This window comes from Urocitellus parryii, chromosome 4 (assembly GCF_045843805.1).
Source record: "Urocitellus parryii isolate mUroPar1 chromosome 4, mUroPar1.hap1, whole genome shotgun sequence".
In the NCBI taxonomy this organism is placed as follows: domain Eukaryota; kingdom Metazoa; phylum Chordata; class Mammalia; order Rodentia; family Sciuridae; genus Urocitellus; species Urocitellus parryii.
In genome coordinates this window covers 38,480,031-38,501,250 of record NC_135534.1, presented here as the reverse complement: position 1 = coordinate 38,501,250, position 21,220 = coordinate 38,480,031, and the positions used below count along the sequence as shown (strand labels likewise).

At 33.9% G+C, this 21,220-nt stretch overlaps 1 protein-coding gene across 1 annotated transcript in view; it reads left to right on the top strand.

Annotated features, from left to right (window-relative positions):
• The first annotated feature begins 223 nt into the window (after positions 1-223).
• Positions 224-21,220, top strand: part of LOC144254234 (anoctamin-3-like) — a 241,274-nt gene continuing 220,277 nt past the window's right edge. Inside the window, exon 1 of the mRNA XM_077797249.1 lies at positions 224-302. Coding sequence (XP_077653375.1) covers positions 269-302 — 34 coding nt within the window. The 5' untranslated portion in view covers positions 224-268. The remainder of the gene's footprint in view (positions 303-21,220) is intronic.

The window sequence follows — 21,220 nt, the reverse complement described above, 5'->3', positions numbered from 1 at the left end:
TATTCTCCTTGGATTTCCTAGTAAAGATAATTACAGGAGAGCCTGGAATTGCTATTGATTAAAGAATAGTGATTCCTCCCCTTTCCTGTGATTTTTAAAACCTCAGTAGTGTGAACTTTGCTTTACATAGTTCCTTGAGAATTTTGCAATGTCAGCCGTAAACTTTGAACTGGATAATCTTTCTCCCAAAGGCTTCAGACATGAGCAGACTTCCAGCTCTGATTTTACTTCAACCTGTTTAACTGAACTCTCTGGTGATTCCAGTGGAATGGATTTTCAACACTCCACTTCTGTCCCCACAGGTAAGCTAACCTTTAGATGCATCTGCTTGAGTATCTTAACTTATGCCTGTACTCTGTTAATGTCACCTGTGTGAAAAATAAATGCTAATGCCATCTACTTTGTGGTGGTACAGTTGATGCCAATTTTAGTTTATTCGGTTATTTTTTCCAAAAATGTATACAGATACTTTGAAAAATTTCAGAGGGATGAGAGGTTCTCTTTATACAGTGAAATGTCAGAAGGCAAACTCAGTGAACTCAGAAGTATGTTAACTGTGAAATGAACTTTGATTCTCTGGTGAATGTTCAGGCCTACCAAGGCTTAATGTTGTTTGGCATGAGTGGAAAAATCCCGGATCTTATACATGAAAGCAGAGAATAAGTTCTGCCATCTTTCACTCATCTCTTTTATTTTCATTTTATTTTACATAATTATGTAAAGGATAATAAATATACTTTACATTTTCATTACAAGAAAATATTCCTTCTGGCTGTTATTTTGTAACCTCATTTAGATTACATATAAATAGATGGTGCTGATAAATGTCAGTATGAAAAAATTTTATAGAGATAGGGAATTGCTATTGAATAACATCACAGCTTTCATTCTTGGTCTGAAGTTTTGAGGGAACAATGCTATATTATAAATTGTATTCATCAAAAGAAAACTTCTAAGGCTTGATTTTTTTAACGAACAACTCTGAAATACCAATGAATTAGTTGTGTTTTATAGAAAACATTTATGTAATAAATTATATTTTAAATACTGTAAAATAAAACTGCATTATGGTGATGTACTCATCTTCTCTCACAAAAGAAAGGTGTGTGGTGTAAACCTAAAAACGTAAGCAAACTTTTCATACCTCTGGTTGTTACTTCGTTTGATCTTTGCCTATAGAAAAAAATATTTGAAAGAATAATAAATTCAGTTTCACAAGCAGAGGAATCTCTTGAGAATTTCACCCACATTTCTTTATTATGTGTTGTTGGAAATTAAGTTTTAGGTGTCCCATAAGTAATTAATTATTTGTTGTTCATAGATTCTTTGTATTAGAAGACTTATTTTATAACAGAGGCAGTTCTGCCATCAGGATATAAGCCATCCTTTAAAAAAAAATTTTCTTTCAACTGTAAGCAATCTCTAAACTGTTGTTTTTTTTCCCTTTAACCAAGGATCTTATTGATTATTAGATCTACAATTTCACAAAAGTAGGGAAATCAATTCTTTACAAATGTAAATAGCTTTATAAAGTAGACTTGGATAGGAAGAAGAGGATTAGGAACAAAGTACTTGACAATCTAATGAAAGTTTAAATATTCATGTTGGTTTCACCATGGTTTCACTCATGTTTCACAGAGTTTTCTGGTGAACTCTGTCAGAGATGGCACTTCCATTTTGTTATTTTTAACCATTCGTTATGACTTAAATGTTCATAGCTTAGGTATTATCTCTATGTCAAGTCTTCCACACTGCAAAGAGGGCACTTCCATTCCATTATGCTGGCAATTCCCCAACTCAACTCTTCTCAGCAAAACTCTCTAAAAATACCGCCTTCTTGTTTGTCTCAATGAACCCCTTAAATTATCTTGAATATTCTTTCCAATGATTCCAATAGAGCGTATGTGTTGTTGTTTTTTTTTTTTTTTTTTTGCCTGAACATGAGTTTAGTATTTATCTTCTTTACCATTTAACCACCTTGATATGTTCAGTAACCAATGGGTTGACTGGCAATAAGAGGTTCTTAAAATATAATTTGACTCATGAACAGTGTGGGCAAGAGACTGAAAGACTGTTCCAGGCATACATATATAGTATCATAAATAAACCACCTTCTCTTGGTACTACATAATAAGCCTCCTATCCACTGATAGCCAGAAAATCTTTCCTGTAGTACAAGTATTATCCATTTCCATATTTGTTCATAATTTATATACTCTTTGTGACCTAAGTAATATACTTGGTGCTCTGGGATCTAAGTTGAATGCTTTTTCCAAAACTTGTTAAGCCTTATTAGCCTACACATATTCTATAAAAAATGATTTATGCTTTTTAAGCACAGTTTAGATTATTTCTTCATGGTAATTTCCAATGACCCTAAACCCCTGCCTTTAATTATTAAGATCTCACTAAGATCAAATGTTGTCTTCTGAAATGTCTATTGTTACCTCTATCTAAACGTTTGTTCTGTTGATCTGTATCAACAAATATTTGTCCTATACATGAAAGTGTCTACATTCCATCTTTGTTATACTACTTATGTCTGTAATTGCTATTCATGACTACTCTCCTAGATTGTTTTTCTTCCAAGTATCATTTCTCAATTATCTGTGGCTTATGTAATAGAAATGATTAATAAATGACCAACTAGTACATGATAGAGTATCTTTTTAATGTGCTTTGTCAGAGGGAATATTATGTAAATCAAGTTACACATGTATTTGATTTGCAAAAATACTATGTGGAAATTATCATGAATTATTTATTATCTGATGATTCCATGGTCCTGAAGAGTACCAATGTGGAAATTTCTCTTCATTTGAATTGTTTTGAGTATTAAACCTTTCAGGTTGTACTTTGTATGCTGGATCTTTTATCCCTAATTCCTGTATGGTCGAGTTTTATTTATTCATTAAAAATGTATTTATTGAAGATGATGGATTATACATTAGTGGCTGGTATATCCATATATAAATGAAAATAAAATAATAGAAATAGGAGAAGCATATCCTTTTAACCTCAATGGTATGGTAGCATATTTTAAACCTGTACATATTCCTACCATGAAAAAATAAAATATATAGATGAACGTTAGTACATAGAAAGTTGAGCAGTTATGTCTATAAGAAATGTGTCATTGGCAGCAATACATCATTTGGAATTTTCATTACATTATGACTTATAGATAACTCTCAATAGTTCTCTGATGGAAGCTGCCCTGGATGAACTCACTAAATCCTGATGCCCCTGGGGCACTGAACAATATTGTATTCTGCAGTAACTTGGGCTTTACCTCTGCTCAGATAATGAGGTGTGGCTCCAGAAGTAGGAGTCACCTGGTGGGATTGAGTTACACTCACCTATTCCTTTGTAATCCTACCCCTTTGTCCTTTTGGGACACAATATTCCCTGGAAAACCTCCCCCAATGAAATCCTGGGTTCAAGGTGTGTTCCCTCTCTTTCTTGCCTGGACTATGTTGAATACAAGTGGTGAAAACTGTCTTGTTCCAGTTTTTAGAGGGAATGCTTTCAATTTTTCTCCATTTAGAATTATGTTGGCCTGGGGCTTAGTATAGATAGCTTTTACGATGTTGAGATATGTTCCTATTTTCTCTAGTTTTTCTAGTGTTTTGAAAATGAAGGAGTGCTGTATTTTGTCAAGTGCTTTTTCTGCATCTGTTGAGATGATCATATATGGTTCTTATCTTTAAGCCTATTGATATGATGAGTTACATTTATTAATTCCCATATATTGAACCAACCTTAAATCCCTGGTATAAACCCCACTTGATAGTAGTATTTATCTTTTTGATATGTTTTGTATTTGATTTGCCAGAATTTTATTGAAAATTCTTGCATCAATATTCATTAGAGTTATTGGTCTGTCATTTTCTTTCTTTGATGTGTCTTCGACTCGTTTTGGAATAAGGGTGATATTGGCCTTGTTGAATGAATTTGGAAGTTCTCCCTCTTTTTCTATTTCCTGAAATAAATTGAAGAGTATTGATATTAGTTTTTCTTTAAAGGTCTTGTAGAACTCGGCTGTGTATCCATCTGGGCCTGGGCTTTTCTTGGTTGGTAGGCTTCTGATGGTGTCCTCTACTTCAGAGCTTGAAATTGATCTGTTTAAGTTATGTATATCAACCTGATTCAATATGGGGAAGTGAAATGACTCTAGAAATTTGTCAATGTCTTCTATTTTATCTATTTTATTAGAGAACAAGTTTTCAAAATAATTTCTAATTATCTTCTGTGTTTCTGTAGTGTCTATTATGGTATTTCCTTTTTCATTACGTATGTTAGTAATTTGAGTTTTCTGTCTCTCTCTTTGTTAGCAGGCTAAGTTTCTGTCAATTTTATTTATTTTTTCAAAGAACCAACTTTTTTGTTTATCAATTTTTTAATTGTTTCTTTTGTTTCAACTTTACTTATTTCAACTCTAATTTTAATTATTTCCTGTCTTCTACTGCTTTTTGTGTGGATTTGCACTTCATTATCCAAGGCTTTGAGATGTAATGTTAAATAATTTATTTCTTGACTTTATCTCATTTAAAGGAACGAACTCAAAACAATAAACTCTCCTCTTAGTACTGCCTTCATAGTGTCCCAGACATTTTGATATGTTGTACATGTGTTCTCATTCACCTCTAATAATTTTTTTTTTAAGAGAGAGTGAGAGAGGAGAGAGAGAGAGAGAGATTTTTTAATATTTATTTTTTAGTTCTCGGCAGACACAACATCTTTGTTGGTATGTGGGGTGCTGAGGATCGAACTCGGGCTGCACGTATGCCAGGCGAGCGCGCTACCGCTTGAGCCACATCCCCAGCCCTCTAATAATTTTTTAATCTTGGATGTTCTGCTCATTGTTCCTTACCATCCTTGATGTCTTTTGCAACCCATTGTTCATTCAGTAGCATATTATTTAGTCTCCAGGTGTTGAAACAGCTTTTAATTTTTTAGTTTATCATTGATTTCTAATTTCATTCCATTAAGATCTAGATTTCAGTGTAGTATTTGTATGTTTTTATATTTGCTAAGAGTTGCTTTGTGGCATAATATATGTACTATTTTAGAGAAGGATCCATGTGCTGATGAAAAGAAAGTGTATTCACTCGTTGAAGGATAAAATATTCAATATATGTCAGTTAAGTCTAAGTTATTGATTGAATTATTGAGTTATATAGTTTCTTTGTTCAGCTGTTGTTTGGAAGATCTATTCAGTGGTGAAAGAGGTGTACTAAATTCACCCAAAATTTTCATGTTGTGGTCTATTTGACTCTTGAACTTGAGAAGAGTTTGTTTGATGAACATTGTTTGTGGCATATATATTTATTAATTTTATGTGTTGTAGATGATGGTTCCCTTAAGCAGTATGAAATATCCACTTTTATTCTTTGATTAACTTTGGCTTGAAGTCTACTTTATTTGATATGAGGATGGAAATACCTGCTTCCTTTCGTAGCCATGGGAGTGGTATGATTTTTCCCATTTTTTCTCTGTGGATGTCTTTTCCTATGAGAAGAGTCTTTTGGAATCAGCATATTGTTGGGCCTTTTTAAAATCCAATATCGCAGCCTGTGTCTTTTGCTTGATGAGTTTAGGTCATTAACATTTGAGGTTATTTTTGAGACATGATTATTGTTCCCAGCCATTTTTTTTTAATTTTGAGTATTTAACTTGATTTTGTTTCTCCTTTAATTAGTTTTTTTCTTTAGTGTTAATGCCTACCTTTTCTAATTTTCATAATTGTTTTTCAATTCCTCCTCAAGGAATATTTTGCTGAGGATGTTCTGTAGTGTGGGCTTTCTAGTTGTATCTTCTTTTAACTTTTGTTTATCATGGAAGGTTTTTACTTTATCATCAAATCTAAAGCTTAATTTTACTGGAAATAAGATTCATGGTTGGCATCCATTTTCTTTCAGAGCTTGGTATATGCTGTTCCAGGATCTTCTGGCTTTGAGGGTCTGGGTTGAAAACTCTGCTGGGACATGAATTGGTTTCCCCCTATATGTGATATAATTCCTGTCTCTTGCAGCCTTTAAGATTCTATCCTTATTCTGTATGCTAGGCATTTTCATTATAATGTACCTTGGTGTAGATTGTTATAATTTTGTACATTTAGTGTCCTGTAAGCCTCTTGTATTTGATTTTCCAATTCATTCTTTATGTTTGGAAAATTTCCTGATATTACCTCATTGAAGAGATTGTGCATTCCTTTGGTTTGAAACTCTGTGTCTTCCTCTATCCCAATAACTCTTAGATTTGCTGTTTTGATGCTATCTCATAATTCTTGTATGTTCTGCTCATTGTTCCTTATCATCTTTGCTGGGTGATCAACTTTATTTCCAAATTGTATACTTTGTCTTCATTATCTGAAGCTCTGTCTTCCAACTGTTCTAGTTTTTTGGTGATGCATTCTATTGAGGTTTTTTTTTTTTGGGGGGGGGTATTATTTCCTTATTTATTATTTCCTTATTTTATCAATATTTCTGATTTTTTTTCAGAATCTCTTTCTCTGTCTTGAAATAATCTTTTGCTTCCTATATTTGCTTTCTTATCTCTTTGTTGGAGTGATAAATTTTTGCCTGTATTTGCTCATGTAGGTCATTCTTAAACTCACAGATCATTTTCATTATGAACATTCTGAACTCTTCTGTGACATTTCATCAACTGTGTTGTCCAATGGTTCTATTATTGTAGTATCCTGGTTTGTTTGGGGTACTTTTTTCCCATTTTTTTATGTTGTCTATGTGATTTTCTTTCTTGCAGTGTGGATCTGAGGTATTCCAGTTTCTATCCTATAATCTTGTAGTATCTGTGCAGATTATCTGTACCTGACCTTGATGTTGAGCTTCCAGAAACTGCTATTGTCCTAGAATGGATTATACTGAAACCATAGAATGTGGTGGGAATAGCAGAAGATAACACAAGATAGCAGTGGAGGTGCCACAATATGGATCCAATATCTTGCAGAGACGGATCTGAAAGGATGGTCCTTACACTGGCTATGGGATACCTGTTCGAAGATGCAGCTGATTCTATACCCTGTCTATTGTCCCAAGGTAGAGGCTATTTAATGGGGAAGATTATGAGGATGGCTGCAGTATCTCAAGAATTAAATGGGTTATACCTGGGCTCCTGGGTGGTGGTGGTGGTCAAGCAGACCCAAGCTTACCTGGATTCCATGCAAGTTAGTAAGGCAGATCTGGGACAGGCCTGAGCTATAGCAGTGTCTGCCAGTGTCAGGATGGACTTGGGCCTACCTTGGTCCCAGGCTCCCCATCAGGTCAGAAAGGCAGGTCTGAGCAGAGGTGACTCCATGAGTGTCTACAAGATTCTAGAACTTTTGACATTGAACATAGCATAAAACTCTGTGATATGCTTTGGTTATCTGGTTTTAAAAAATAAATTATGTAACTGTCATGAAGTAGTCGGAGAATTCTAATAAATAGTCAGTATAAGGTCCTGTTCAATCACCAATAAGCTATGTTACCTTGGGCAAGGCTTTGATCTCACTCCCAAATCATTTTCCTAATCTGTAATATGTCTAGATTAGACTATTTGTGTTAAATGTCACCTGCAGCTACAGAAAGACTTTACAAAAAAAATTAACTCTAAAGCATTTCCAATATACAACATTAAGCTAGATAAAGCCAAGACCAAAATGTAGGTAAAGATATACTTCTTTTTTATAATACATAAAAGGGGAAAAACTGAGAAATCTCAAAGGGAATTTATATTTTCTACATTTAATCTTAAACTTAAATATTTTAGTTTTTAAATGTTTTGTTTAAGTTTCATCAAAGAATAAATTCCCAAAAGATAAGAGATATGATATACTTCTTTTCCACAAAGAGAGATTCAGCAGAGAGCTGTATGAACAGAGTTGAATTATTTGTTGCTTAATGACTTTACAAAGATTGGCCAATTGATAAAATGCATCACTTCCTTTGTGGCAGTTTTAAATCTAACTCTGATCTCTTAATGGCTCTGCCTAAGGCCCTTCAACTCATTCCCTCTTAAGAGGAGTAATCCAAGGTCATATAATATGCATATTTGGAGTGCCATAATCAAATAAAAAGATAATGCTACTGATGTTGTAAAATGAAGTAACTTCCAACAATCATCATTTCCTTAAATGCCTACAGAAAGTATTTTAGTAGGAATTGAGAACATTTATTATACTTTACAGTGATGAATTAAAAAGTGTTGCTTTTTGATCTATACAAGGAAGTGCTAATGGAAGTATTGGTAAATGGCCATTGCATTACTGCATATTACCTAGGTGAAGTTTGCTCAGCTCCATAGATATAGAGCCAGGAACAGAGGTAAGTAAATATCTCTTCTCAAAGAGTCCCTGATATTATGTCTTCCTGATACCAGATAAACAATTTTTACTCTGTGATATTGAGTAGGCCTTGACACCTTAGTTTATCTATCACTTCGTACAATATATAAAGTTTTTACAATAAAAGTTTGTGATAAGATTCTTAGGTAGTGTAATGTAATGTGACCACAATATTGTAAATTTCTTTCTAGGACACATTAATAGGGGATTACAAAGGAAGTGTTCTCAACTAAAGTATGGAATTCAATGTGCTAAATTTTTAAGAGCAATTACAGAATACGTGCTACACTGAAACTTGCTAGTATTATTCACCTTAAAAGTAAAATAATCCAAGTTTCTCTTTATAGTTAATTAAGTTCACTTTAATTTCAATGTGTTTTTATTTATTTATTTATTTTGAGTGGGAGATAAAATAGTAGGTTACAGCAACATCTTGTGAATGGGAATGTTATTAAAACTCTTCATGTATGAGAACATGCAAGAATTTCCATGGTAAATATAGAAACAAAAGAATAAACCATTATTATTTGTTACATAGACAAGGAAATAAAGACTAATAAATGAGAATATTTATGAAAAACTGACCTTATGTTTCAAATTACTTTCAAATCACATGTAGCATTTGAATCAAGAATTCTATACCAAGAAATTCATTTCAAAAGAATTGAGTACATGCACAAAAATAATGAAATAATGTGTATTGATGAGATATTTTTGCTAGGAAATATAGGAAGCAATATAACTAACTATTCAATTAATTAACTGATCAAATTATAAAATACACCCCATGAAATATGTTTTATAGTCTTAAAAAAGAGATACTATCAAAAACTTCATTGACACTGGAAAATGTTTGTGACATAACATGAGATGTTCAAAGCAGGATATTATATGCATACAAACACAAATTTTGATAGAGGTGTTTATGATTGTGTGAGAATTCATGTTCAAAACAAAAAAAGAAATGAATTTACCAAAATAGTAAATTCTGATAGTCCTGAGGGATAAGATGACAATAAAATTTATCTTTTTTTCTCTAATATGTTTTCCAAATCTTCTTGATTAATCATATATTATCTTTATAATGAGAAAAAATAAAATACATGAGGAATTCTACCATTTTATACATTTAAAAAAGAAATATCTTACATGAACTTTGACATTGAAGAGGTAAACCCTGCCTCAGTCCTTCAGTAAATACAGGTTTTTTTAACATCTGAGAATTTTAAGGCCTATATTGTCTTTCACAGCATCTTGAGGACCCTCTTTATACCAGTCTCCTAATAAGGCTGAGTCAATGTATAAAAGCCCACATGAAACCATTAGGTCCTCAGCACACAAACGTACAGGGTGTTGAAGATAGGAATCTTTTTTGCTCTTCTTGATCTCCTCCATCCTACAATTCCTCCACAAAACTTTCATAACTAAAAAAAAACAAAAAACTGGCACATACACATAAGTGATCACTTATTATATTCAAGAATGATTGTGGGTATCACATTTCTGACCTTTCTTTATTTGAAATGCCTTCAATAGGGAAATCATTTCACTTTATTACAAAAATACTGATTCGTGGAAGGCAAAAATGCTGGGCAAACTGGGGTGTTCATTGCTTTATTTCTCTCCCATTGGTTATTTATAGTTATATACAACAATATAATTCATTTATAAAAGCATGAAATATAATTTGGTCTAACTCAGTCTCCAGTTCTTTGCTTCTTTGCTCCATCCCCCTCCAGGACTTCCTCTTTCCCCCTTATTCTACTTATCTTTCCGCTATGAATACAAGTAACAATAAATGTTGGCAAAGATGTGGATAAGTAACAATTTAAAAATTAACAAATAAAAAATTAAATTAAAATAATTTAAATTAAATCAAATGAAAAAACAAATAATTTATTTTTTAAATGGAGACGCATACATTGCTGGTGGGACTACAAATTAGTGCAAACAATCTGGAAAGCAATATGGAGATTCCTCCAAATCTAGGAATGGAATCATTATATAATCCAGCTATCCCACTCATTGGTATATATCCAAAAGATTTAAAATCAGTATACTACAGTGATGCAGCCACATCAATGTTTATAGCAATACAATCCACCCACATTTTGAAGACTGAAGTTAGCATAAAGAAAAAAAGGAGGTGAATTATTATAATCATAGGGGCATCAAAAAGCTAACAGTGAAAAAAGGGAAGATGTGTACAAAAGCTAGATTGACAGTAACAGAACCTTGGAAAGCAGGAGGGAGAAAATTGTATGATGGAGAAAAACTTTTTATGAATCAGGGTCGGTAACTGAAGACAGACAACATCTCTGTTCCTGTTTAAATCTGAAGAGGTTTGTCAAAAACAGTTTTACAACTCACAGAATTATTACATTATCCTGAGAAATAGATTTGAGGCTGTTTTCAGGAAAATAATCATTACACAGGATGATAATGCTGCATACAAAAGTAGATACAGGTGTAGCCAGTTTTAGAGATATGCTGCTTTTGCTTAGATAGCAAAGCTGATATCTCTATTTTGACCCCTGAAAAACTGATAGTCACTATTTTTTGGTGGTTAACAGATACTGTTGTTTTTGTTGTTGTTATTGTTTTTGTTTTTCCTGTCCAATCCTATACCCTGCCTTGTTTATTCATGGGTTCACCAAAAGGCTGCAGTTGGACAAAACCCCATGTAAGACACATGGACTGAGAGTAGGCAATAAGAGGATACTTCATGAGAAAGTCACTCTGTATCACACTCTGCATTTGGAAACAAGGGACATGGATAAGACACTGTTGGAAACTCTTTCCAAGACTGTCTAAATATTTCCATAGCCACATGATTAAAAATAATAATCCTTTTTTGGGAGAATCCATGAAACCCTGCAAATCACTGAACTTCTGAGTGTGTATTGCTTAATATAAATTTGACCACTGGAGAATCTAGCTACGGGCTTCTGATTCCCCAGCTTCCTGTGAGAGTGGTCTCATCTACCATCACTACTGGGCCTTTTCAGTGCTCACCCTGCTGCATGACATGAAGCTACTTTTTATCTCCTTAAGAATGTTGGAGAAAAGTTTGCTTGTCCCCAGAGTCAGTGTCTCCTATCATGGACAGTAGTGGTATTTTGCCTACTGTTAGATAACCAAAGAGCTACAGACATTTCCCATGTTTGCATCTAAGTTACACATTCTCATATTTCAGTTTTAATTTTGCTTGCTTTTTGCTTTTTCCTCTATATAATTTTGAGTTCTCAAAAGCTAAATGCACTTATTTATATTCTCTGAAAATTCTAGGCAGAAGATTCTTGTTCCAGTTGATCAGTAGAAAATAAAAACCACAACGATAACCCTAGATTTAATGTTCTTATTTTCTGCCTTTTATAAGTGAATTGAAAAGTCCATGTCATGTATTTCCATACTTATCTGAGCTACGTATTAAAATTACACATTGACTGATTCATACAAAAGGAGAGGTGTTAGCAAGTAAGGAAGATTGTTAGATAATTCCCATATACATTAAATCATTATTCTGCTTAAAGAGAAGCAGAATGGTAGTTCCTTTGATCCTAGAGTCAGACATGCTGTTTTAGTCAGCATTCTTATTACCATGACCAAAAGACCTGACAAGAACAATCAGAGGAGGAAAATGTATTTGGGAGTTCATAATTTTAGAAGTGTTAGCTCATAGAAGGCTGGCTCCATTCCTTGAAGCTCAAGGTGAGGCAGAACATCATAGCAGAAGAGTATGGTGGAGGACATTGCATCAGGAATTAGAGAGTTTGGGGAGGAGGGGAGAGAGAGAGAGAGAGAGAGCACGTGCAAATGAGCAAGAGCTGTGCACAACAGGACAAAATATACACCAAAGGCATTCCCCAAGGACCCACACTGTCTTCATACATAGGCTACCTGCCTCTAGTGACCACTCAGTTAATCCTTATCAGAGTATTAATTCACTGATTGGGTTAAGGCTCTGATATACCAATTATTTCACTTCTAAACCTTCTTGTATTGTCTCATACATAGTTTTTGAGGGACTTCTAATACCTCAATCATAACACTAGCATGGAGAGAGTTTGTTCTGTTAATTATTAGTTTTATGAATTCAATAAATGTTTGTTTTTATTTCGTCATATGTATTGTGATAAAAGAAGAGTATAAAAATTCATATCTCATGGAACTGTTTAAAATGTTAAATAAAATAATGACCAAAAAGGGAATGAGCACCAAGGTCTGCAACTGAAGTCTTATATATGTTATTATTCTAGATGTAATATATAGGGGAAGTTTAATACTATAATGCCATTCCTAAAGATGGTGATTGACCATGCTCTGGAATGTACAATTTACATGAGGTAAATTGCAAAATCTATGCAGTGCAAACTGAGCTGCTTAAAACTGAGATGCAGGGACTGGGGTTGTGGATCAGTGGTAGAGTGTTCACCTAGCATGGGTGAAGTGCTGGGTTCAATTCTCAGCATCACATAAAAATAAATAAATTAAATAAAGATCCATTGACAACTAAATATATATTTTTAAAAACCTGAGATGCAATAACCCCCAGGAATAGCTGGTAAATATGTACAGAATACATACTACAACTTCAGAAGCATTTATTTTACTTGATAAATAGTTTTATATACTTTTAAAAAAAGAAGAATTTGTCAGGGATTGAAGCAAATATGTAAGTTTAGTTTCAAGATAAAATGTCAGACAAAATAAAACTCCTATTAACCTATGGATGCATGTAGGTGTTCACTTTCCTATACCAATGAAGGGACATACAAAGGGAACTTTGAGAGGCTCTGAAACTTAACAGAATGGTGTCAGTGCCCAGGAAGCTTGGTTTCTGTCGGCTGTTTGGGTGATGCCCCATGATAGTGGTGGGTTCTAAATGTTCTTAAGGTTTAGTCAGTGATTGAACTTGACTTTAGCAAGGCTGTGGTTATTTTAAGCATCAGCATCATAAAAGAGTATCCTCTTCTCGGAATATCTTGTGTACTTCTTAAGCAGCTGAAATTTACTTTGACTTCAACAGGACTTAGAAAAGGCAAACTTGAGCTTATTGCACTGCTAAAATTTAAATGTCTCTATTTCATTCCCACTCTCCATGAAAGCAGTCTTCCCATGTTCATTACTAAGAGCTGATCTAGTCTTTAAAAATGATTTTGAATGATGCATTCAAGGAGAAAACAGAGACATAAGTGATAATCGTGTATTATCCAGACCTGTTTGACTAAATTGAGCTCATAAATGAACACAGCTAGATATAGAAGCTTTTTTATATAACAATGTGATGTGAGAGTACAGCCAAAAGAGCATGAATGGTTGTCTAAATCATACAACTAAGGACAGAGGTCAGTCTTTGAGTCACTGGATTATCAGACCCTTGGGTATTTAACTCTTACTGGTTATCATAATATAAAAGACATGTCATAAAGCTTGTCATAAGAAAGTGATGGTGAAAACTTAGATACACAGTAGATTTTAGAACATATTTAAGTTTATTTATATTTCTCTGCTGGTTTTCAGTGGGACATCTACTTTGCAGAATTGGCTATGGGATTGAGAAAGAATGTGAGAAATGCATTTTTCAGGAAAAGGCCATAGAGTACATATTTAGTGGGTATGGAATGTCTCCCCACTCCTTTTTTCATTGTGCTGCCTACTTCTGTTACACTTTGTGACCTCTCACCACACCCAAATTACTGGGCTATTCATATGAGATGGTGTGAAAAGGTATATATCGAATCGGAAAATTAAAAAGTATCTATGTTCATGAGTACTCATAAACCGACATTCATATTACTTGGGTTTCCTAATTAATTCCTGAAACTACATGAGTTTTACACAAAGCTCCCTTGAGAGTGATTTACAGTTAATTCTAGAAAGACAAAGATCTGGGAGTTTGGCCTAACCATCTTTGGTAATATAATCATCATATCTCATCATTGCTGGTTTATTTTCTACTAACATTCAAAAAATTATCTTTCTCTTTTATCTGCCCTGCAGATGCTTTCTTCAGCATTCTTTTTTTTTTTTGATTCCATAAAAGATAAACACAGCCTAGCATTTCATAGTTCTTTCTTCTAACTAAATATCTGGGATCAAGTAGTGAAATTTCAGAATCCACGTCCATTGCCAAGGCCAACATGGAGACAATTCTCAAGATAAAAGTGTTTGTAAAAGCAGTGAATTCTCTAGCTGATTCCAGATAGAGATTTCTGGAAATCACCAGGATTTAAATAAATGTTACATATTTTATAATTTCTGATAAATATAAGAGTGAAAACAAAGATCTTGGTCATTTAAAAAATCTTTTTTATCCTTGAAAATAAATAAAATTACTCTCAAAGATTTTTATACAGATTCTTCGAAGAAGTAATTAAAACAAAGTAGAGCACTATCAACTCCATAATAAGACACATATCAAGGAATACAGATTTGAATTGAAATCGATCATTTTGTCACACAGCAAAGGTAAGGGGAATATAATTAGTGGGAGTTCCAATCTATAATTTTTTTTTACTGTACATGAGTCAACAATATAGTGTGGGACCTATTAAAATGCAAGAAATTGTTCAAAGAGTAGAATTTATTAAAAAACAATAAAGCAAGGCCTCTCCTGTTTTTGAGTCTAAAAGGAGACATTTCTTCATTCCTTCAATGAATACAAAGCATTTTCATTTCTAGAAAGATAGAAAAAAATCTCTTCCAGGCCTTAACTGCCCCACTTCTCTGTTATAATATCTATTCATTCTTGGCAACCTTCCTGCTTCATTCTTACATACACACCCCTGCTCCTACCTTGGCCATAATTTTAGTCCTGATCCCTACAGGAGGCTCCCTTTTCCTTTTTTCTCACAGTTATCACATTCTCTTTCACATCCTCTTGCCCATGGCATTCCACTGAAGCCTACCTACCTGTTGGAGCCCCAGGGCCTGTGGTTTGACTTCAACTTGTGGAATTCCAGTCTAGCAAAGCAAGAGGGACAAGTATTTCTCCTCTTCAATGTAGGTACTAGGTGCTAGGGAAAACTAAGAAATTTAGCAAGGTTCTAGAAAGCCAAATCATAATTTTAAATAATTATGTACCTCTGACCACAAAGAATTAATTAAAATATGCTAAACTATTGGGGAAAATTAACACTCTGTGTTATACTGAATATTATACCACCCTTAGTGTTATGGGTTAAAAAATGTAACTCTTGCAGCCCAGCAAGATGCTTGTAACTTGGGGCAAATGAGATGACTATTCATTATGGGGAATGCCAATGGAAAGATAACTGATGAGAAATCAGTTCTGGGCTCTCAGAAGATAAATGTTGTCAAAGGAAACAGAAAGGAAAAGAAATTTAAAGAGCAACAGAATTTTTAAAAGGAAGGATAAGGGATTCCTGAGGAAGGAAATGACTGAGCATAGAACATGGAGTCCTGAAGTATTAATGGGTGTCTGTGCATGCATGTGTTTGCTTCTTTCTTTTGGGTCATGCATGCACACATAGATTTTTCTTCCAATATGAAATTTTTGGTTGTCTCTTGAATTATCCCTTTCCTAGTCTTTGATGACAAAGTTTGTTTCTCAAATTTAAACTGTGTGGAGCCAGCCTGCCTTCAAAGGATGTCAATTATTGAGCCAATAAATTCTTTATTGGTTATACTTAGTTTGAGTTGAATCATTTGTCATTTGCAAAAGAAAGAGTTTTCAATGACATATGTGGTAAAAAAAAAAAATTTCCAGTGTTTGGTAAGATAGTAATGATACCTACCTGGCTAATATAGAAAAATTATGTTGTAAACTACTTGAAGGTAAGTATGCGTAGAAAAATATGTGCCACCTAAAGATATTTTGCTTAGTGATGGACCACACATATGGTAATGGTTCTGTAAGATTATAATAGAGCTGAAAAATTCTTATCCCCTAGTAACATTATAGCTGTTGTAATGTTACAGTGCAGCACAATGTGCACACGTGTGTGCTAATCCTGGAGTATCGCCCTTTAAATATCCTACTGCACTGCTGGTCCTATGAAAGCATAGCACCTACGATGAGGTACAGTTATGTAAAATTTGGCAGTGACAATAAATGACTATGCTATTGGCTTATGGATATATTTGTCACTACTTTTAATCTTCTTTTTTTTTTTCTTTCAGTTTTGGAGATAGAACACAGGGCCTTGTGCATATGAGGCAAGCACTCTATCACTGAGTTGCATCCCCAGACTCTACCATTATTCTAGAATATATCCCTTCTATTTAAAAAAAAAAAAAAAAAGCTTTCCGTAAAGTGGCATGCCAAGTTGTGCCCACAGCAGCCTGGTGGATCTTCTGTTTACACTTTCTCTTTTACTTGACTTAATCTTGTTATTTTATTCATCACGGCTCTAGCTGAGGGATGACTATATATATTGGGCTTAGCAGGGATGCTTGCATTATTATTTGTGGGAGACTCATTTTAGCTTTCCTTTTGTCTGGTCAAGGCCTGGTAACATGAAGCTGGGCCCTCAGCCAAGTAATCATTCTCAATTCACCAAATCTAACAAACTCTGGCCTTAACCTCTGCTCTCTAGTTTCCGGTCTTCATTTGCAGCTGAAATACATGGAAACTAAGCCTCATATAGCAATTTAATGGGTCCCCCAAGGCAACACCAAGTATGTTTTTTCCTCCCACTAAAGAGAAAATTTTCTTTCACTTGTAGGGGGAGGAGGAGGTGGCTAATTTGAAGCTGTTTACGGAAGCTCCTTCATAGTCTCAGATTTGCCGAGCTTGTCTGATTTATTTCATTCTTTCATATTCCTGTTTTTCATTTCATGTAGGGATTAGGACCTGGACATAAATTTATAGTTATATAACTACTGAGGAATGTCATATTTAACTATCTGTTTGGAACAGTGCCAAAGATTCTGCATTCAAAGACACTGCAGTTACGGAAGTAGTTACTCTTAATGACATCCTATACTTCACTACTTTTACTTTGGGGAACAATGCCAAGGGATTTTATTTTCTGAGTTATTTTTATTGGATAGTAACAAGAATTAGCCTATAAATCCAATCCAGAGACCATTAGAGATATTCAAGCATTCTTCTAATTGTATAGATTTTTTTCATATATTTAATAGAATAGTTTGTAAGTCTCTTAGGCTAACTTCCTTCATATGGTTCTACATTCTTCAAATCAGAGATCATTTCTGATTTACATAACGCAACATCTGGTGCATAGTGATTGTTCCACAGATAGTTGTTAAATGAAAAATAATGTAGAAAGATCTTTGATTGTGGGAGGCAGACATTGGAAGAGAGTCAAGTTGGGCCAATTTATAATGGGATTTGGACATCGGAACAACAGTTTAGTCTTTATTCTTTCAGCAAAGAAAAGCCACCAAGGGGGTTTAATTAGTGAAGTGAAATGACTTGAGCTTTGCTCTTAAGAGTTTCAAAAGAAGAAAAATTTTCTTCAGTCTCAAAACTGAGACTAAGTGTCTTCATAAAAGTAGCTTAATTTAGTCCCCCACAACTTAACTTATTTTTAATAAATAGAAGAAACTTCCAAATTGTTTGAGATGGATGTGAACCATGAGTCTTCCCCAACAATTTTGCTTAAAATAAATCAACACACACTGCAATAATACACTTATTAACAAACTGATGGGATTAAAAGTTCATTCCAATTCTATGAGTTTTATGAAATCTTAATTCCATCCCCTTTAAGCCATCAGTAGTGCCTCACATGAAAGACTCTTGTGAGTCAAATTATAATAATCTACAAGCAGGATTCACACAGTTGGATTCAGAAGTCCAAGTAACATCTGAATCAACAGCTATAAAAGAGACTCCAGAATTTTAATCCAGGAAATCATACTTAAAAGTCCAAAAGTAACTACCACATGTTCTCTCTCATAGATGGAAGCTAAAATAGTCCACCTGAAAGAGAAGCAGTGATGAGTAGAGACTGGTGAGGATGTTCAGGGTAGAGAGTAGAAAGGAGAGATTGGATTTGATCAGTGGATGGGATATGCAGGTATAGAAACGTAACAGTTAACCACATGAATATGTACAATTGATACATACTAATAAAAATGCCTACCAAAAATACTCTAATATGAACTTCCATATTTGTATACCATCTTTGTTATGTGAAAGTGCAAGTGTTTCTGTACTTGTAAAAAAAAACCACATGCATTATGCACCACTGTATACAACAAAAATACATGTCTGACCATATGTTAACCGTATATTAACATGTCCATAATGTTAATTTACAAATTATTGATGTTGGCTGTAGATATTAAACAAGTAATGATAATAACTGGTTCTACAGGGTGGAATAATTCCTGCTAACTTCCACTCAGCCCATAGGTTATAGATAGAACAAAGACAAACACACACACTCAGATTCACAAACAAATTTGTCACATCATATCCTTTTTGTGAAGGCATATTAATGTAAATTTTAAACCATAGTACATACTTTAGGAATGCATATGTATGGTTTTCTTCCTGGGTAATATGCTGATATTTCCATATACCCATCTGTCAAATCTTCCTTCTGTGCTCTATGAACAGGAACAACACAAGCCTTGATAACACAAACGGATTCTACTCCTTTGCCAACCATATTCAAGTTTTTAGCAGTTAGGCTTTGAATTAAAAATTCTGGAAAGAAATAGACTATAAAATGTCAATGTTTTATGAAATTCAAAGTTAAGTAAAGGCAAATATTTAACCTCTAGCCTTTATGTGTTTCCCCTCCAGTGGGGCCTGAGAATTAATCTGACATAAGGTAAAAATGACCCAAAATTAATTAATATAAATTTTACATACCCAGAAACCTTCATAAGGAAATGAAGGTCCAAAGATGAAGTTAGAACTGAATTCTTGTTTACTGACGTATATGACCTGCCCACAAATGTAAATTCTGAATAAGTGACAGGGCAAAGGTCTTGCATAGGTGAAGACCAAAAGGTATTACCTTCAAATACTATTGTGATCTGTCCTCAGAGTGCCCAAATGCCAGTTCTAAGTCTGTGTGTGTGTGTGTGTGTTTATGGGTGTGTAATATTTCAAATGTTTTCTGGTGAATTTCTCTGATCCCAACATCCATCCCTCCCTGAGGCATTCCTACTGCACATTCCCTAGGGGTTTCCTTATTCTCTCCTGCTAAAAGTTCTAGAAGCCTCCTTCCTTCCTACACTCAGAATTTGCTCCTTACACAAACGCTTTTCTTGTAAAGTTTCCTCATCTTGTCAGACTCCTTTCTTAAACAAGTCCCTTTCAAAGTATCTGGAGCTCAGCTGTCTTCCTAAGTAATTTCCTGGTCCCAAGGACAACACTATAATATTTTCTCCAGCACACCCTAGAAGGACAAAGAGCCAGGTAGACACACTTCAGTTCTGTCTTTGCTGTGCTTTCAGGAACAATTCCAAAAACCCTGCTTTCCCTCATTTTTGAGAAAAAGGTAAATGTAGATTTCTGTGTTGTGGGAATTACAACTTATATTGTCAACTTTTCCAAATCACGTGGGAACTGACATAAAAGTACCAATCCATGCCCAAGAAGTCACTGTTTAAGACCCAAGATAAATAAAGCTTAAGATTTGTGTGCATCATCTTCTAGTCATTTTTATTTCTACACATCTTCAATAAAATCTAAAAACCTTTTATGAGAAAAACGAAGGCATAATTGCATATGCAAAGGGCAAAGTAGCAAGAAACACTGCCAGCCAATAACAGTGTAGTGTACTTTCTCAATTATAATACAAATGTTATGTTTTAGTTTTCTATTGAACATATCATAAAAACTGAATCTTAAAAAATTTCTGACCAAGTAAAAATATTATCAAACATAATTCAGTTGCTCATTTGGAAATCTGATTAAATTACTTAAATAGAATTTCATATTGTTGTGATACTCTTTCAAATTAAAAATTACTAATTTAAGGATCTAGATTATGTTACTTGCATATATTTGAAACATCAGTTTTTGGCTAAGAATATCACTCTTTCTGGATCTACAAACCTGACTCATTCATCTCCAAATGAAGATATTGCATTATTCTATTTCTGAGTTAAGTCAGTATTTTATTACTACTATAAAAATAACATGAATAGTATTTCCTTTTTGAATAACATAAGAAAAATATCTTACATTTAAAAAAAATTAATATGCCCAGGGAAATAGCAGGATGGTTTACAAAGGACATCAGCATAATTTATGTACCTACTTTGAAGCTACTGCAGAGACTAAAGAGAGAAATGCACATGATAACAAATTAATCAGAGTATCTCAATAAAATGATCTGGCTCAAGGTTAGTAATTTATTTGTCCTCATCTAGAGAATGCGACTGAGGTTTTGACATGAATTATTTGCATTGAAACATTAGACTGATCATTGGTCAGATGAATAAACACACAAGAAACAAGCACGGTGGTGTAAGACTATTTGTGCTTCATGAATTTAAAGAAAGAACTATGTTGTTTGTTTCAGTCAATTATACTTAATATGTAAAATAAAGTTACATTAATAGGAAATGTGGTACCCAGAGAAATTATCCTATAGGGGTTAAGGTATTTGAAAAGTCAAGTTATTTTATAAATATGAGACAGATATTATGTACCACTCATATGAGGAATCCAAATAGTCAGATTCACAGAAGCAGAGAGTACAGTAGTGGCTTCCAGGGACTAAGACAGAGGAAATGGTAAAGAAGTAAGTCAAGTGCACAATGTTTCATAAGGTCAATAAACTGTGGAACCAATAAAAGTCATTGTAGGACAATTTCTTTAATTAATACACTCCATACGAGATTGAAATTGAAACCTCTGTGAATTGGTCACAAAGAAATCTTTTTTAGATTTAGGCATATTTTATAGACTATTTAATA